Below are 18,811 nucleotides of genomic sequence, written 5' to 3' on the forward strand. Positions count from 1 at the left end.
GAACCCTGTTCTGCAAAACTTTACCTTCCTTATGATCCACTTTGATAACAAGTGTGTGTGTGTGTGTGTGTGTGTGTGTGTGTGTGTGTGTGTGTGTGATGGACGTTAAGTGCTCTGCTTGTGTACATGGACGTAAGGTACAGCTACAAAGAGACACTTTGCCTACTGTACTCTCCCAACACACTGTCATTATCTCTGTCTGTTTAAATCTCCTCTCTTTTTTCTCTCGCTCTTCCACGCTGACAGCTTTTTTTCTTCTCTTCTCTGCGCTCCGGTAGCTGCTGTTTACTGTCAACATGTTGCCGCGGTTTCACTGCTGCATGCTGTTGATAATTACAGCTGAGTCTGTTAAACAGCGACACTTTTTGTTTAAGTTTGAACGACTGCAAGAAGATTTATGTCGACCCTTCTTTCTTCCTTTATTTTTATTTTGAACAAAAAATAACAATAAAGAAAAATATATAAAAAAAGTGCGTAGCAACACGCCAAGACGAAAACAATATTTATAAGATATGTTCAATCTGTCGGATAAGGAGCGCGATGAACCCGAAGCTTGTTATTTTTCCCACCCCTCATTCAACTTTAAATAGTTCCTGCATAGATTATATATTTTAAGGTAGAATATATTTTATATTATATAGTCATAGCAAGATAACAAATGTACATGAAAAATACATATAATTTAAACACCTACCAAACATTTTTGGCATATTGCACCAAACAACCCGTTACCCTAACCACCCACCCCAGTACAGTCATTCTAATAAGACAAGCAAGGAAAATGAGGTCAGTAAGAAAATAGACAGCTAAACAGTGAGGCCAAAAAACACAAAACAAGGTAATGAGAGGACTAAATAATCATATATATATATATATTAGGGCTGTCAAAATAACGCATTAATTTCGATTAATTAATCTGAGAAAAATAACGCGTTAAAAAAATTAAGATTAATCCAGATTAATCCATTCCATATTGACGTTTGCATACAGACGAAAATCTGGTGCCACTGATATGTCTGCGCTTCTCTCTGATGCTCTGAAACAGACGTTACATGAAACACAAACCCCCGCTGCATGTGACGCTAGTTAACACAATACTCAACAGCAGCTAACGTTAGCCTACCGCTAGATAGTAGCTGGATTAAACACGGTTAAAATGCTGACAGCTAACGCTAAACGGTGTAAAGTGTGACTGTGTTTTACTGTAGAGGATTCAACACCGGGATGTAACAATCTGCAGCTGCCGTCGGAGAAACAACACAGACGGTGCGTTCAATGAAACTGGTAAACTACAGCCTCGTGGTGCATTTGAAGTTATTGTTAATGTCCTTTTCCTATCTGGTGGTTGTTTTTGTCGTTCAACAGCAATTTACTAGTGAAATTAGTTATTGTTATACATTATTATTAAATCATTTAATTTTGACCATATGGCCTTAGCAATAAACAAGCTGTTCTTTAATGTCACTTTAGTACCCTTTTTTTTCTTTTTTACTTTCTTAAAAAGTATCGGTTCAGGCACCGTTAATTATGTATGTGATTAATTTCGATTAATTAATCACAGAGTATGTCATTAATTAGATTACATTTTTTAATCGATTGACAGCCCTAATATATATATATATATATATATATAGAATGAAGAAGAAGTTTTTTTTCCCTATTTTGAAGGGTTGCCCCCCCTTCTTTATCCATTAGCTGACTAATCGATCATTTTGGACTTAGTCGACTGAGAATTCTTTAGCTTTTATATAATTTTTTTATGCTGAATGACTTCTTTCCAAGAAACTTATGAGCACAACAACAAGATTTTTTTTTTTTTGCGCAGAAACTCAACTTTACAGATCTTTAGAATAAATCAACTAATCGCTTAGTCGAAAAAAATCGCGTTAGTCCACTGAGAATTAATGATTGGAATGACATTGAGATTGCAGCAAGCCGAGCAGCGTCTCTGCCACACACACACACACACACACACACACACACACGCACACACAGAGGGCAGGGGGTGTACGCAGTCAGCCTGCTAACGTTTTAGCAGTTTAGCGGTGAAATAGGAGCTCTGGTTTCGCTCGCGGGGCTGACAGCAGCTCGGTTCAAACAAATCAAACGCTCACTTTACTTTGTTTTAGTCTTGGGTCAAAGAGTGTGTGTGTGTGTCTGTGTGTGTCTGTGTGTGTGTGTTAGCTGAAACTCGTCAAGGCTGCGGCCGATACCGCTGGACGTCGTGTTCAAACACTGGGATTAAAGAACGTCTGATATCAGCGGGGTCGTGTTTCTGCATTCCAGTTTTCTCTGTAGATCAAAACACTTTCCACTCCTTCCTGAACGGCGCTGTCGGCGGGTCTGTTTTCTCAGCTGCCAGAGGAGGAGAAATAACTCAACTGTTCATCTCAATCCATGAACATCTTCCTCCCGAGCTCCACAGAGGCTGATTAATAAGCCGCTGTTTGTGCTAAGGTTCAGATAACAAGGCGAGTGATACTGCTGTGTGTGTGTGTGTGCGTGAGGGTAGACATGAAGGGTAACAAGTTCATGTAGCCAGTTTCTGAAACATGGTTGTGTTAGTAGTTTAAGCACTGTGTGCAATGGGCAGATGTATAGTGCAGGATGGAGGTTAGTGCAAAGAAGATCTAATTTGTGTCCGTCCAGCTGACGGGACCGCAGCTGTCCTGTCAGCTGGGGATTGACAGTCATCACTGTCTGTGAAAACCCCTCCGCTCCCACCGGGACACCAGCTTTAACAGGAACCAGAGCGTCCGCTGGAACCACACTGACTATCACAGGCGTAGATTTTGGGGAGGGGAATGCTGGGGATTTGTCCCCCCTAATATTTAGAAGAGGTAGATTTATCCCCCTTAACAAAAAAGAACGACAACCTACTCCCCAAAAGAGGTAAAAAAAATAACCGTTAACGGGGCTCAAAATGCTCGATGGTGTTTTAAGCCCCCAACGTGCGACCGTCGACTTCAAGGCACCTAACCTTAACCCTAACCTTAACCCTAACCATAACCATAACCATTACCTAATCCTAGTGCCTTCCAGGCTGGAAGGGGACGTTGGGGGCTTAAAACACCAAACACCGCTCAAAACATGTATACATCCTTCTTACCTGTAAATATTCCAAAATGATTTCAGACACCCCTATAGTCAGTCCCTCCAGAAAATCGCGATTATGCGATCGCATAATCAGCCAAAGTCTGCATATTTGCGCGGGGGCCGCATTTTTTCAAATACGCAGCACTTTCGCCTCGTAAACTGCCGATTTCCGCGCAACATATGCGGGGCTCGCATGATTTCATAATCCCCGCATTTCCGTTGCAAAAAAAGTCCCATATATCTTAGCAGAAAGTTGAAAAATGTTGCATTTACTTCACACAAGAGCAGCCGTTTTCCCCTGTTGCCATGGGAACGTTATGAAGTGACGTAATTACGCGACGTGAACATCATTGAAAAGCTGCAAACCCCGCGATGAAGCCGCGATGAAACCACAGTTTTTGCAAGTTTCCGCAATTTCATCGCATAAAATTGCATAAATATCCCCCATATTCCATCGCATTTTTTAAGAAAACGTGGCGCATAATCAAGGATTTTTGCCCGCAACGATCACAAAAAAAACTCCACATTTTTCTGGAAGGACTGTATAGTGGACCATACCACCTAAACACGCATGTTGGTGTTGGAGTGGCACAGAGCACAGTCCCTCCGACTCTTCTCTTTCTCGTTTTCTCCGTGAAATGAAGCTGCTTTCAAGTGCGGTCGGAAATGATTCCTAAAAAAAGAAAAAAAATCCCGAAACACGTGTGGTGTTTTGAATATGCCAGAAAGTTTTAAACAATACAGGGAAATAATTCAAATGACTAATTATTGCCTTTACGTAAATAAAAGACATTCGCACCATCAATTGTTGCATAGAAAATTGACCAGAATGAAGGAGATGTAGTGTCTGAGGCTCAGTTATAATGTGTGCTCCCTAATGTCGAAACAAAACCTACGCCCTGGCTGACTATAGATTATTTGCCGAGGAAACTGGCACCTAGAAGCTATTAAATCCAACTTGAATTCGTAAAATGCAGCACTAAAACTATTTTTTGTCCCAAAACGTTTGCAGTTCATCGGGGTTCGTCTGTCGTGTAAGAGGTGGGGGGCGACACTGACGAGTCATATCCCAACCGCAGCAAACTGATCGCTCTAACTCCTGGACGTAATCGGAGAGGGCAGATATTCCCAGGGCGCCTATTTAAAGAATCCTAAGACTCTACTGTAAAGCCCCCCCCACACACACACTAACACACACACACACTCCTGCAGAAGGCATCCCGAGACTGCCAGGCATCTCTGGACTGTTCCCCTCCCTGGTTCGGTGTGTGGTATCCCAGGACCGTACCGAACGACCCCGTCAACCTCAAGACGAGCTGCGAGGAATTCTGTTTACTCCTCTAACTGGACTCGCCATAACCTCCCTGCTCACATGTACCGCAACCCGCTTCAAGGAGAATGCCAACAAGTTTTTTTTTCTTTAGAAAGCTGTTCTCACTGTGGGATGTGACGGGGATATAAAGTTTGGCACCGTCAACAAGGCACTGAAACGGTTGACGCCTGGGTGCAGCGCCACAGCGCAGATATCTGCATATAAATGCAGATAAAAAAATTAAAAAAAAGATACATACGACTCGCTCGTATGTATTCTGAATGATTCTGAACGGCAGATTCTACGCTTACGAGAATACTTTGATTACTTGGTGGAAGTAATTACACATGAATCAGCACATATTTGTGAAAGAACAGTTTTTTTGTTGTTGCTAAGAATCAACTCAAAACATTACACAATGGAGCTTTTCGTTTTAATATTTTTCAGTGTAAATGAGAATAATGATACAAAAATGAGCATTCCCTTCAATATCGTGTGAATATCAGTCAATATCGTCGCAATGAGATATTTTCCTGGGCCACGTTCATTCCCGACAAGTTTTTTAAACTGAAACGGGGGTGCGTTGGACACACTGTTGTGTGCGCAGGCGCTCTGCCTTTGTATTACCACCAGTAATCACATATGTCTCCGCTGATTGGGCATCACCTGTGACACAGCCGATCAACGAGAGACACGCCCACCAAACGAGAGAAGACGTAACTTAAGCCCCTGGTTAAAGGTTGTAAAGATGCCTAAGGAAACTATTTCTGTGCAAAGTATTTGATGTGAAATACAAGTTGGGGTGCGGCTTCGTCTCTCCAGCTGAGCTCACTGTGACCTTTCCGACGTGTCGCTAATCAGCTGTAACTCTGTATTTGGTGCCTCGGCATTAAAGAGACACGGCGACACTTCTGCTGCTTGTTGACATGAGAGACGCGCTGAAGTGGTAAAGTGACCTTGTGAGAGAGAGAGAGAGAGAGAGAGAGAGAGAAGGAGAGAGGGATGCTGTGACTGATGCAACCATCGGGCAACCCTATGCAGTTGTTTGACCATTACCTGATTGGTTACTTTTGCCTGCAGATCAGCCAATCAGCAATTCAGCAAACTGTGACATCGAAACTGAGAGTTTTTGTGGAACTTTGACTGTTTGTGCCGCTTTGCGATTGGGTCACAGTGATGATTGGGTCACAGTGATGATTGGGTCACAGTGATGATTGGGTCACAGTGATGATGGTGTCACCGGGAGATGGCACAGTGTCAACCTGACAATAAGAATGCATTGTGCTGTCAAATTTAAAGCTTGAAAAAAGTGAACTTTTAAAACAGAAATACATTTTTTCCACCATCACTGATTGCTCTCTGCACTCTGCTCTCAAAGCCAAAAAGTGGCAAAAACTGTGTAATATATTTTTTTTAAAGTTAGATGACATTTGGACGTACTTTTAACAGTGAGACACACACACGTGTAAAATATCTGTTATCTGGTGTTCATGTGATCAGATAACGGAACGTTAAAGGGATAGTTCAGATGTTTAGATGTGGTTGTATGAGGTGACATCCTCCATTGTCAAAGATATTCAGTTTACTGTCACAGAGGAGAGAAGGAACTAGTAAATATTCACATTTAAGAAGCTGGAATCAGAGACTTCTTTACTTTTTCTTCATAAAAAAATGACTTAAATCCCTTCCTCTGACTTCTGTGTCTCCTTCATCTTATTCTTCGACTCTCCTCTTCCCTCATGCTCCAGTTCTCAAAAATAGCTCTCCAGTCGTAAACCCCCTGTAGCAACAAGGCAAGAAATATCATCTCTACAGGAACGGGACAGTGATTTACTGTTTGTGTGTGTGTGTGTGTGTGTGTGTGTGTGTGTGTGTGTGTGTGTGTGTGAGAATGTGAGTGTGTGTATGTGTGTGTGAGAATGTGAGTGTGTGTATGTGTGTGTCTGTATGTTTGTGTGTGTTTGTCTGTGTTTGTGTGTGTGTGTGTGTGTGTGAGAGTTAATGTGTGTGCATGCATGCGTGCATGTGTCTGTATGTTGGTGTGTGTGTGTGTGTGTGTGTGTGTCTGTCTTCAGCTGCTCCCGTTCTTTAGCCCAGTTCCACCAGTGTTTTGTGTCGAGCGGCTCCCGTGGAGATGTGACGGCTGAGTTCACATCCCACTGGGCCTGATGGAGGGAGACAGGGTTTGAATTCCGGCCTTTAAGATTCCAGGTCACGACTGTTTCACCGTAAAGCTCAGCACCCTCCGCTGGTTACAGTGTCAAGAACTCCGCAGTGACGCTGTCGTCTCGGAAAAATCGGTCAGGATACTCAGTGCGGCTTTCAAATTAAGGTTACATTCCGGCTGTATCTGCTGGATTTTATCTGCTGCCCTGCTGGAAGCTTGTTAGTCATGTTTCTTCAGTACTGTGACCTGTAATGTAATCTGTAGCTTAACCTTTAACCTATTGATGCACTTTTAATAATTTCATGCTGAGAATTTAAGTAAGTAAGTTTTATTCATGAAGCGCCTTTTAAAGCCAGGGTTTCCAGCTGCTGTACAGTGCAACATTGACTAAAAATAGAAAGTTAAAAACAGGAGATAACAATATACATATAAAACAAACGTAAGCATAGTAACGATGATGATAAAAACTACAAAATAAAAGGCAAACCCAGAAGTTGAACACTCAAACAATAGAAACCACACAGGATGCACAGCACACATTACAGGACAAAGTGCTTACGAAACAGATGAGTTTTGGTAACACTTTACTTGAAGGTATCGACATAGTCGCGACATAACACTGTCATAACTGTGACATGACACTGTCATGAACGGGTCATAAACGTCATAAACAAGTCATAAACGTTTATGACTTCTGTCATGAAGTGTCATTCGGTTTTTTGCTCATGGCAAGTTGACATTGTTTGGATCGTCTTGATTATGACAACTTGACATTAATCAAAGTGACATTACCAGAAGTTGTCTTGGTCATGACAAGTTGACATTACATTTCTAAGTTGACATTCAATTTGTTTGGGATGTCTTTGTAATGACAACTTGACATTAACCAGGATGACATTACCAGAAGATGTATTTGTCATGACAACTTGACATTCAGTTTCTTTGGAGTGTCCTTATTAAGACAACTTGACATTAAACAGGATGACATTATGTCAAGTTGCCATGACCCCCACGTTGAAAAACAACGCAAAACGTACACTTCTTTCGTTGGAACTTGACGCCAGGGGTCCTTGACCATGAGTCAGACATTTGACGAGTAGGGAGGGAGACGGGTTAGAGGTGTCACAAATGCATTCGGACACTTTTCCTGATCATCGGTTGTTCCTGCGTGGTGCCGTGATCAGGACTTCCTCTGAGCGTTTGAACGGGTCGAGTTTTGGTCTCCCGTGCAGATGAGCGGCTGTGGAGCCTCGAGGCCATCGAGTCTGCAGCTGCAGCTGAGACAGAGGCACTGCTCTGTCCCACTCAATTGGGTCAATTGGGTCTCAGTGCCAGTCATCACACACACACACAGGCTCAGCGTGAGTCCACAGTCGGGTCAATCAGCTGAATTGACCAGGAACTAATCGACTGACTGAGCCAACAGAAAAAAAAGAAAGTCTGACAACACCAGGATGGGAACTCATGCTAAAAAAAAACCCACCTTGTAATGTCCCTTTTCTATTTTTACGTGCAAAATATTTCAAGAGTTTATTAGCGTGTCCAGATTCCTAAGTAAATGCATTTGTATTTTTTTACAAATATAAAAATAAATATTTTTAAACTGACTGAACTGATTATTTAAAGGTGCAGTAGGTAAGACTTATAAAACTACCTTTCTGTCATATTTGCTGAAACTGACCCTATGTTCCAGTAGAACGACATGAATCAGGTCATTTAAAAAAAAAAATCTGGTTTCTCCCACACCACCTACAGCCTGTAGTGAGATTTGCAAAAATCCACAGCTCTCTGTTCAGATGCACCAATCAGGGCCAGGGGCCCCTTTTTATTTTTAAAGGCTCATTACCCTAGGATTATGGTTTCAGAGCTACAGTAGTCTGACAACGAGCCCAGTGAGTAGTCACTGTGTCTTCTAGCACCGTCTAATACACAGGCATTTGGCTCTTTAGGTTGTTTTTTTTGGCTCTTGTTTTTTGTTTAGTCAGCGACCATACTGACACCAAATAAAACCAATTGTGATTCAAACCCATCACGACAAATGATCGTTTGCCGTTCGAGACGCTTCTCTCTTCTCCTCGTGCCACTTTTAAGGCCCGGACACACACACACAGCCGATAATCGTCCGTCGGACAGTCTGGCGAGGTCAGTGACTCGAGTCTATTCGGTATGTTCCGTGCCGTCGTCCGTCCGAGGGGCCGTCGTCCTTCATTTTGGCCGATTTGACATGTATAATCGGCGGGGCGGGCACTGCCGGCAGTCGGACTCAAATGACCCATCTGATTGGTGGAGTGCTAACCCGGAAACGGGGAGCGGAATGAGCGTGACCAGAGTCTCTCAAAATCTGACGAAAATCTTTTAAACTGACCTTTGTTGATCTGAAATGAAGACAGATTCAGCAACTGCACGGCCTATTTCTCTCTTAAAATGTTTTCAGAAACACGTTTCGGTGAACTATTTTAGTACAATATGAGATCGTATTCTGAACAAGCGCCATGACAGTCTGGCTTTGAATTTCCGGTAAGAAACCAGACCCACGTGACGCGTTCGTCCAATCAGCTGCCGGTTTTCATTTTTTGGGCGACAATACAGATTAGCGCCGCCTGCTGTTATGGAGACGTATTACGTCTCGTCTCGTCGGTGTGTTCCTTGGCATGTTTTTGACAAACTCGGGGAGACTGATCAGTCCAATTGTCTTTTCTGCCGAGGGTCGGCCGTCTGGTCAGTGTGTAAGCAGCTTTAGTGATTTAGACTGAAAACTGCGGCTTCATGTGTTCAAGGTCTCTTTATTATCCCAGAAGGGCAGTTTTTTTTTTACAGCCAGCAGTAGGCTATATAGACAGCAAGCACACTAAAAAACACAACATTTTACTAGAGCTACGTTTTAAGAAAGTCATTCACAATGCTAATGGCAGCAGGAATAAATGATTATTTGAATCTATTCCTTCTGCATCGCGGAAGAATGTATCTGCGCCCTGACGGTAGCAACATATATTCGCACTCCAGGGGACGGCTCGGATCGGCCAAGATGGTTCTTGGCTTTCTTTAGGGTTCCAGCGATTTTGCTGCACACCTTAACAATGCCCTGCAGGCAGTTTTTCTGTTTGTCAGAAAGTGACCCATGGCAGCAGCTAAAAGTGAAGTTAAGAACAGATTTGATAAAACAGGTATAACACATTTGGTAACATTTTACTTGAAGGTATCTACATAAGAGTGACATGACACTGTCATGACACGTGAACCCTAACCATGAACCCTAAACCGCATGACACTTACTAAAAGAAGCGTTGTGTCATAAACGTTTATGACTTGTTTATAATGACAGTGTCATGTCACTCTTATCTAGATACCTTCAAGTAAAGTGTAACCAAACGTTTTCATAAAAGTGGTGTCGACATTAAAACTGCGTCGCTTTTGATAATAGTGCATACATTTTAATTTTTTTTATTTTTTTACACACAGCATCAACATGAGGCTCAAAGTACAGTTAGTGTTAGTGAAAGACTTGTCCAGGCAGCTTCTTGGCTGAGGGAGGAATCCCATCATGGTGAATCACATTACTTTTACACTTCACTCAGCAGATTTTGTTAAAATGATCATCTTCCCTTTGTTCTCAGCTCAGTTTAAAGCTGAAGTATCAGGGCTGGGACCCGACGTGGAGTCAGCACAAACACAGAAGCAGTCCCAACATTGGTAGCGTGTTATAGTCTTTAAACATGATTTGATTTCATGAAGTGAAAGTAGCTGGAAATGTTCTTAAAAAGCCAGGGTTTGCCCCAGTGTATTGCAAGCCTGGTGGTCTCTGTAAGTCTCTGTGAAATGTATTTTTAAGACGTTTGAAACTACAGTTACAGTGGGATGGCTTGGTTGTAAGGTAGATACATATTTTTCAAATCTCCAGTTAGCTTTTAGGACTGACTTATTGTAGGGCCCTATGGAATCTGTGTTGTATCACAGAGTCTATTGGGCTTTGCGTTAATGCTACCATCTGTGACTGGCCCCAGCCGGGCCCTCGTCGGAAAAACCCGGCTAAACAACTTTTCTGGGGGAAAATCCTAAAAGCCTTAGATTTTTTTTTAACGGCAACAAAAAAAAGTGTTCCACACTCTGGCTTCATATGCATTTCTCTTTGTTCCGATGATGTTTCCGCCCCTCAGGCCTTCTTCAAATCAACAAACAAGTCGACTTCCAGTGGTCAGAAACTCACAACGGCCCTTGGTGTGCGTTACTTTTCTCTATTACTAATTATGAATTCTAACACTCTGTATTATTGGCACTGCACACTCTAACAGTAAAACAGGGTTGTTAAAGGTGGAGAAAACTGGGCTTCCAGCTTCTGTGGAGACCTGCCCAGGCAACACCCGCGCCAAACTGTTTGAATCATGCAGGTCTGGGGAGCTCATTTTCCTTTTGAGAGCAGCAGTAACGCGATGAAAGCATAGGCACGGATTCATGTTTTCCTCCATGGGTGCTCACGGGCACACGCCCTTTAAAACAAAAAATGTAGTCAAAAAATGTTTGCATTTCAGAACCTTAGGAAATGGACAGCGGCCGACACAAACACACGCCTATTGACTCAGTAATAAAGGCGTAAAGTAGGCTGTCTTTCAACTCAGGACAGAGCCACTTCTCACAAATACAGATAGGATTGGAGATGAGAAGTTTAACGGACACGTAACCGCGATCAGCTTCGTGGGAAATTAAGAATCAATGCCATCTGTCTAGTAGCCTAGGCACACTATGACAGACGCTCCACTTAGCACCAACTGAGGCGCACTTACAGGCTTTTCATAACGAAATAATACTCACACTGGAGCAATTCATAAAACCTTCAAATAAACTATCATGGCACCATCTTAGAATAGAATGGAAATGCTTGCATATTTAAAACATATTAGTACATACTTAAACACCCAAAACACCAGAGTACGAAGACAAAACGGAACAGACGCAAGCTTTTATTTTGAAAAGTAGAAGCCCGGCTCAAAGTCACTTATTTTCATGTAACTGAACCACCAACTACCGCTGATACAACGGAGGTCTGTAGACAGTGTCACGAAGCTCTGTAGAGGCTTAAACAACTAGCAACTGCCGCTTAATGAAGCTCGTAGCCAGCCGGTGGTCTCCTAATTTTGAAGGATATGATACATTTTGGTGTGCATACTTTTCCGTACGATATCATACGGACAGTGTTGGGAAGGATACTTTCAAAACGTATTTCGTTACAGAATACATGCCCAAAAATGTAATTTGTAATGTATTCCGTTACCTTACTCAATCTGAGTAACGTATTATGAATACTTGGATTACTTCCACATTGAATTGCATTTTACCATGAGCTAATTTTAGCTAACGTTAGCTAGCATGTCAAACGGAGCTAGTCAGTCTTTCAACGGCTCTGGGTCTAGTAAATCAGCACATAGAAGAATGTAAAGTCGCACATCAACTATAAAATAGCAAGGTGACCAGTAAAACTACAGCAGACGACTAGCCTTGGCTAATTAAAAAAAAATAACTTACTTCTTCAGGTTGGAGGTGGAGTAATTGGGACGCTGAAAGGAAGTTGGTTGCTGGCAAGCAGAAGTTGCACTGCACAGTTATATTTTGTTCTCCCTGTTCTTTCTTTAATGTGAAATGCTGTTTGAATTTCCAAGATAGAAACGCATTCCTGCCCTGGTTCTGTTGTGCCGGTTCCGCCTCCATCTCTACCTCTATCAGTGATCACGCAAATAGCTCATTTCTTTCGTTTTCATATTGGGGCCTCTGGGAAATGCATAGAGTTGCGAGAGTGAATAAACTCGTAAAACAGAGAAGTATCGTCATGTAATCCATTGATTTCAACAATGTAACTGTATTCTAAATACCAACTATTTAAATTGTAACTGTAACGGAATACCGTTACTCATAATTTGTATTCTGAATTCGTAACTCGTTACTCCCCAACACTGCATACGGACCCGTTCATGAGAAGGCGTTCAATGAGAAAAGCTTCTCCCCATTAGCGACATAAACGTGATGTGCAATAAATCTCACTACTTCATTCTGCTGTGAAATACAACCGTGCAATATTTGCAATATTTATTCTCGTTACGAATGCAATATCCCCCATAGTTGCCACAGGCCCATTACCCTTAGGATAGTGTTTATATAATATAGTTATTACTTCTACTCTATGTTTACAAGCTCCTGGTTTACAGTAGTACTCATACTCCAGTTACAGTTTTCATAATTTATTATATTTTTTGCACTCTTTTGTATGCTATCAGTTTTTTTTGCCTCATCTTATTTTATTTACCATGTATAATCCTTTACTATTTTAGTCGGTGTGCTAATCTTTGCTCTTGACTCAAAGAGCCTGGACAAGAGTTCCTATGTGCCTGGACTGTTTGGTGTTTGCACAAATGGCAAATAAAAAATTTTGAATTTTGAATCTTGAAACACAACCATTCTGAATAATATCAGCCTTTGGAGAGCACACTGGAGCTCTGCGGTGCGTCGGCGAGATGGTCGTTTTGGTCTGCAGTGTATTTCACGTTGCACTGCTGGCTAATGGGAATTTAGCCTGGAACGAAACAGAGATATGACGCCTTGTGTTTTCAAAGGAGCGCAGCGGAGAGGATCAGACAAGGTGAGAAGAGAGGATACAACACCTCGTCTGAAGTTGAGAAGAGAGGAGGAAAAGGATAAGGAGGGTCGATAGAAATGGTGGGGAGGAGAGGATGATGTGAAGAAAGAGAGGTAGGGATGATGGAGAGAGATGGTGTGAAGGAGGAGTAGAGGAAAATGGGGGAGGAGGAGTTGTTTGGAGTGAGAAGAGATTACGCCCAGATATTCAACTGGAAAACAGGTTGAAGCACGGATGCATTAATGATAAAGCGTCCACGATCCGAGCGATCAGGAGCCAGAAGAGTCAGTATATCCGCCCCAAAATGTCCTCCTAAGAAACCTGAAGGAATCCATGAACATTTCTTGTGGATTCTACAGTCGAAAAAGCCTCCATACAAGGGCGTAAAAATGTGGGGGAAAAAACGCCAACAATGTCAAAAGACGAAGAATTTCGGAAAAAGTGACAAAAACTTGGGAAAAAAAACAACTCAAAAAAGCCGACAAAAAAAATTTGTCAACCTCCCCGAAAAAGGCGAAAACAACTCAGAAAGAAGCAACAATAAAACATTTCACTGTCCAAAACATCAAAAAAAATAGTCAATAAATGTCAAAAAACGTTAAAACCACCCAATGCGTAATTCTTCACCGTCGAAAAATTAAGTAAAACTGTCAAAAAGCGTAAATAAATGTCAAAAAAATGTCAAATTTTTTATTTATTTATTTATTTATTTTTAAACCTGTCAAAAGCGCTAAGCACCGACTTCATTCTTGATTGGTCAACTACACATTAAAATGAATTCATTCGTTCTCTGACGGGGGCATGAGAACGATAACGTCATTTATGATATGATGTATTATATATTTACTTGCCCGACGTAACATTTGACTTGCCCTGGGCCATCAGACTTTTCTTGCTGTGAGGAAGGGTTGCTGTTAGTTTCTGCACCTTTTTTAAGGCTTCAGGGAGAGATTGGGTGAGAGGAAGATGTGTAAGAGAGAGAGAGAGAGAGAGGAAGAAGAGGACATGTGGAGAGAGGGAAGAGAGGAGAGAAAGAGGTGTCAGTGGTGCAATGCAGTGCTCACTACCCCACCCCAGACACACACACACTCACTTGTATACTATACTTATAAGGACCCATGTTTTAGATCTATGTAAGGACCCTTCATTGACGTAATACACTCCCTCGCCCACAAAGTAAAAAAAAAAAAAAGAGTGGTTGAGTATATATAATATGTATATAAATAATATTTTGATCGAATAAGATGTACTGACAGAGAGAGAGCAACAATTAATCAATTAGTTGTCAACATATAAATGGAAAGTCGTCTGTTTGATCCCTGGCCCCTGCACTCTACACGTGTCTCTCCAACAGCATCTCTTCTGACTCCATGCATGTTTTTAAATTATGAATACCAACTTCTGACTTCTAACGGGCGATTTAGAGTCCCTTCGTTTAGACACAACAGGCTCAAGAACTCTTTTATACTGTACATCAGTCTATCCTGTTGCTAAACCAAAATCAGTGCGCTGCCAATTAAGATCTGGATCCGAGGATATCATGAAACATGTTTCTTTGTCGTGGCTGTTGATAATACGTCTTCATCTTTGTACTATACAGTATGTGTAATTGTTTTCTAGCTCTGGGTGTAATTTTCTTCTTATTTCCTCTTTTGAGCGGTGCTGCTCGGGAACGCAAAACTAATTTCGATGTGAACTGACAATAAAGTTGTATCCTATCCTATCGTACCTGATTCTTGCTGTTCTGAGTTGGTACCTTAACGGTTGAACGCACTCATTGGAAGTCGCTTTGGATAAAAGCGCCGGCTAAATGTAACGGAATGTGTCTTTTAAGCCCCAAATTGCTCCCGATGCTGCACCATCGGTGTGTGTGAATGTTTATCTGATGAGCAGCTGGCACCTTGTATGGCTTCCTCGGCCACAGTGTATGAATGTGTGTGTGTGTGTGAACGCGGTGAATAGTGCCTGTAGTGTGTGAAGTGGTTTCAGTAGTCGCTGATATAAATGCAATCCATTGACTGTATTTTGTGTTTAATCCAGCTGATTTACGGATCATTTAAACTGACAAGTAGCTGACTGAGTAAGAGACACATTGAACCCTTTTGCTGCTGCAGCCTTGACATTAATGTGATTCTGGTGGAAGTGAATGAATGAATCTTAATCTTCATTGACCCAGGGGCTTATTCATAAATAGGTGTATAAATGGCAGTGCAAACACGTAATGAAATGCATCTCTAGGAGCGTCTACCCATTAAAGCTGGGCGATATGGAGAATATCAAATATCACTATATTTTTGACCAAATACATCGATGTTGATATTGTGGCGATATTGCAGGGTTGACTATTGGTGCTTTCACAAAATATTAACACAATGAGAGTTTTGATAAATAATCACCAATAATATGGATACAATGACTAAGTGGGTAAAGCCAAACAATCAAACAGCTAGTAAGTATGTTAAATTCAGAACATTAGAACGTAATGTAATGCTGTAATGCAGCCTTTAAAACTAGGAAAAGACGACTAGTTACGTCTAGGCTTCATCTGTAATGTTTACTGTTTGTAGCCCAGTGAGTGAGTTTGCTTTATGGATTTCAGAGGGAAGAATGCAAACTAAAATGTACTTGTAGTCATGTGAAGTGGAATTTGTATCCACTTCAGTTTAAAATGTGTTTTAATCCGACTCTTCAAAGAGCTTCCAGTAATCTGCAGGCACATTTTAAACAAATGGGACTGACAGATTGTCTCTCTCCTGTTTGCAGGAGGGACCAGGGACATCGGTTCAGCCCTCACCAGGATGTGCATGAGGCACCGCAGCATCGAGGCCAAACTCCGCCAGTTCTCCATGTGAGTAAATCTGTGTGTGTGTGTGTGTGTGTGTGTGTGTGTGTGTGTGTGTGTGTAGATCTGTGCGTGCGTGCGTGTGTGCGTGCGTGTTGAACAGGTGTAGCATCTCCTCCCAGCTCTCCATGGCAACCTGCTGCTCCTCTTCCTCCTGCTTCAGCTTCCCATCCACCATCCCGCTCTCTCCTTGTTCAGTCTTTGATTCCATTTAACCACATTATTAGATTCAGATTCGCAAAACTTTATGAATCCCCAAGGGGCAACGCACGTACGTAGGTACGCGGAGACACAGACCCTACGCAAATTGACGCACGTCACTCGGCCGTGGCTCTGTAGCGTTGCATTTCCCCTCTTCTCATTTCCTGGTTCTCCTTCTCCATAAACAACATGAAATCAAGGAGAGGGTTAACTCTTCCTGCTACAGATTTCCCACCGTGGTCAGAAAGAACGGTCACTCGCTCCGAAGCTAATCACCGTCACTCTCTCACTCGCTCTACCACACACTCCCCACACACACACACACACACACACACACACACACACGCCGGTCCTGCTATTAGATCGACGCACACACCAACGCACAAGTATAAACTTTCAGGCCACTTACGTAGGCTACGGCGAAAGCTCTGCGTGGAGACTCCGCACGACCATAAATCACGCTTTACCCCTAACCTACATGTCGGACCCCAACCCTTACTCTCACCATAAACCAAGTATTAACCCGAACATTTATGTTGTGGGGACTTTGTTTTTGCTCTGACGGTGTGTGTGTGTGTGTGTGTGTGTGTGTGTGTGTGTGTGTGTGTGTGTTGGCAGGGTGTTTCTGGACTGTCTGATCAACCCTCTACAGGAGCAGATGGAGGAGTGGAAGAGAGTAGCCAACACTCTGGACAAAGACCACGCCAAAGGTACACAAACGCAGAAACACACACGAGTAAAGAGAGACGCCATTGGCATGCAGTTAATGTCTGTCATAATGTATGTCTGTGTGGTGTTCATGGACCTCTCTTTTTGCATATGTATGTGTGCATATCTCACATTTATCTTTGTGAACCTAACCTAAAATATGTCCATACAGTTTCATACTGCGTGTTCATCTGTTCATCTGTTTGTTTGTTTGTGTGTGTGTGTGTGTGTGTGTGTGTGTGTGTGTGTGTTTCTCTGCAGAGTACAAGAAGGCCCGTCAGGAGATCAAGAAGAGATCCTCAGACACTTTGAAGCTGCAGAAGAAAGCAAAGAAAGGTTTGCAACTCTCTTCCCAGTCTGGTCACTTGTGAGCAGACCCAAACGAAATCTCCAGTTTATTTTCTCTTGTAGCGTTGATCCAGGATAAAGCTGTGTAATTTGGACGACTGTTTTTCTGCTTTGGGGAATTTTTGGGATTTTTTTTATTTGTGGAAAATCTGTGGGAAATTCTGCTCCCGCAGATTCTGCGTAGCCCTGATTATGAGATGCCAAAACATCACGCTGACATTTGTAATAACGAGTTGGAAAACTTAATTTACTTTAATTGACTTAGGTATTTCCATTTCCAGCTACTTTATACTTCCACTTCACTACAATTATCTTTATTGCAGATTTAGAATATTAATACAAACAGTAATTCAACTAATAACATCAGATTTGATTAGATAAGACCTACCTTTTTAGACAGGCGTTTGGCTGACCTGTAATTTTAATTCTGTATTATGTTTTTAATATAAATTATGTCCTGTTGTATGTCTTTTTTATGTTATTGTAAAGCACTTTTTTTGATTTTATCTTTGAAAAGCGCTTCATAAATACATTTTACTTATTAACTTTTACATACTTAAAATGAGCTCCACCTTTATCAGCTGCACCATTAAAGTGATATAATAATATTAATAATAATTATATATATATATATACACATACACACACTACCGGTCAAAAGTTTGGGGTCACTTAGAAATGTCCATTCCACTCCATTATAGACAGAATATATAATAATATATAACATTGTTTTTTTAACCAGGGCAGCAGTTTTCAGATTACATTATTGTTACATAATTACAAAAGGGTTCTCCAATGTTTTCTCAGTTAGCCTTTTAAAATGATATCAGATTAGTGAACAGAATGAGCCTTTGGAACATTGGATGAATGGTTGCTGATAATGGGCATTGTAGATATTGTATTAAAGATCAGCCACTTCTTTCTACAACAGTCGAGAACCCTTTTGCAACTATGTAAGCACATAATGTCATCTGAGAACTGCTGCCCTGATTAAAGGAACAATGCAACTGATCTCAGCTGGTATTCTGTCTATAATGGAGTGGAATGGAAATGAATAAGTGACCCCAAACTTTTGACCGGTAGTGTATGTGTGTGTGTGTGTGTGTGTATATATATATATATATATATATATATATATATATATATATATATATTATTCTGCGTAATGAGTACTATTTTTTTATGCTGATTCATTTGTACTTTTACTTAAATATGGTTTTGAATGCAGGCGTTTAACCTTTTTGGTGGTATTACTACTTTTACTTAAAACATCTGAGTATTTTTTCCAGAGAAAGAGATTTAAAAGTTAATATGTTTATGTTTTATTTTCCTTTTCCAACTGTTCAAATCTGCCTACTTCCCTTCCCGTGTCCCATCATGCTCTGCTCTGTCCAGCTGATGTTTTTGGTAAGTCGCTTTCTTAATTTGTGCACGATTATTCTGGAGACACAGAGAGGTACTTTATTATCTGATGTCACGTCTTTCATGCTTTTTTCCAAAATCATGTCCATCCCA

General features: G+C 41.5%; 1 protein-coding gene across 1 annotated transcript in view; it reads left to right on the top strand.

Moving 5' to 3' along the window:
* LOC144528692 (protein MTSS 1-like) overlaps nt 1-18,811 on the top strand; it is a 77,210-nt gene that overhangs the window by 36,820 nt on the left and 21,579 nt on the right. Inside the window, exons 4-6 of the mRNA XM_078267458.1 lie at nt 15,961-16,045; nt 16,859-16,950; nt 17,210-17,284. Coding sequence (XP_078123584.1) covers nt 15,961-16,045; nt 16,859-16,950; nt 17,210-17,284 — 252 coding nt within the window. The remainder of the gene's footprint in view (nt 1-15,960; nt 16,046-16,858; nt 16,951-17,209; nt 17,285-18,811) is intronic.

The sequence above is a fragment of the Sander vitreus genome, chromosome 14, assembly GCF_031162955.1.
Source record: "Sander vitreus isolate 19-12246 chromosome 14, sanVit1, whole genome shotgun sequence".
Classification (NCBI taxonomy): Eukaryota; Metazoa; Chordata; class Actinopteri; order Perciformes; family Percidae; genus Sander; species Sander vitreus.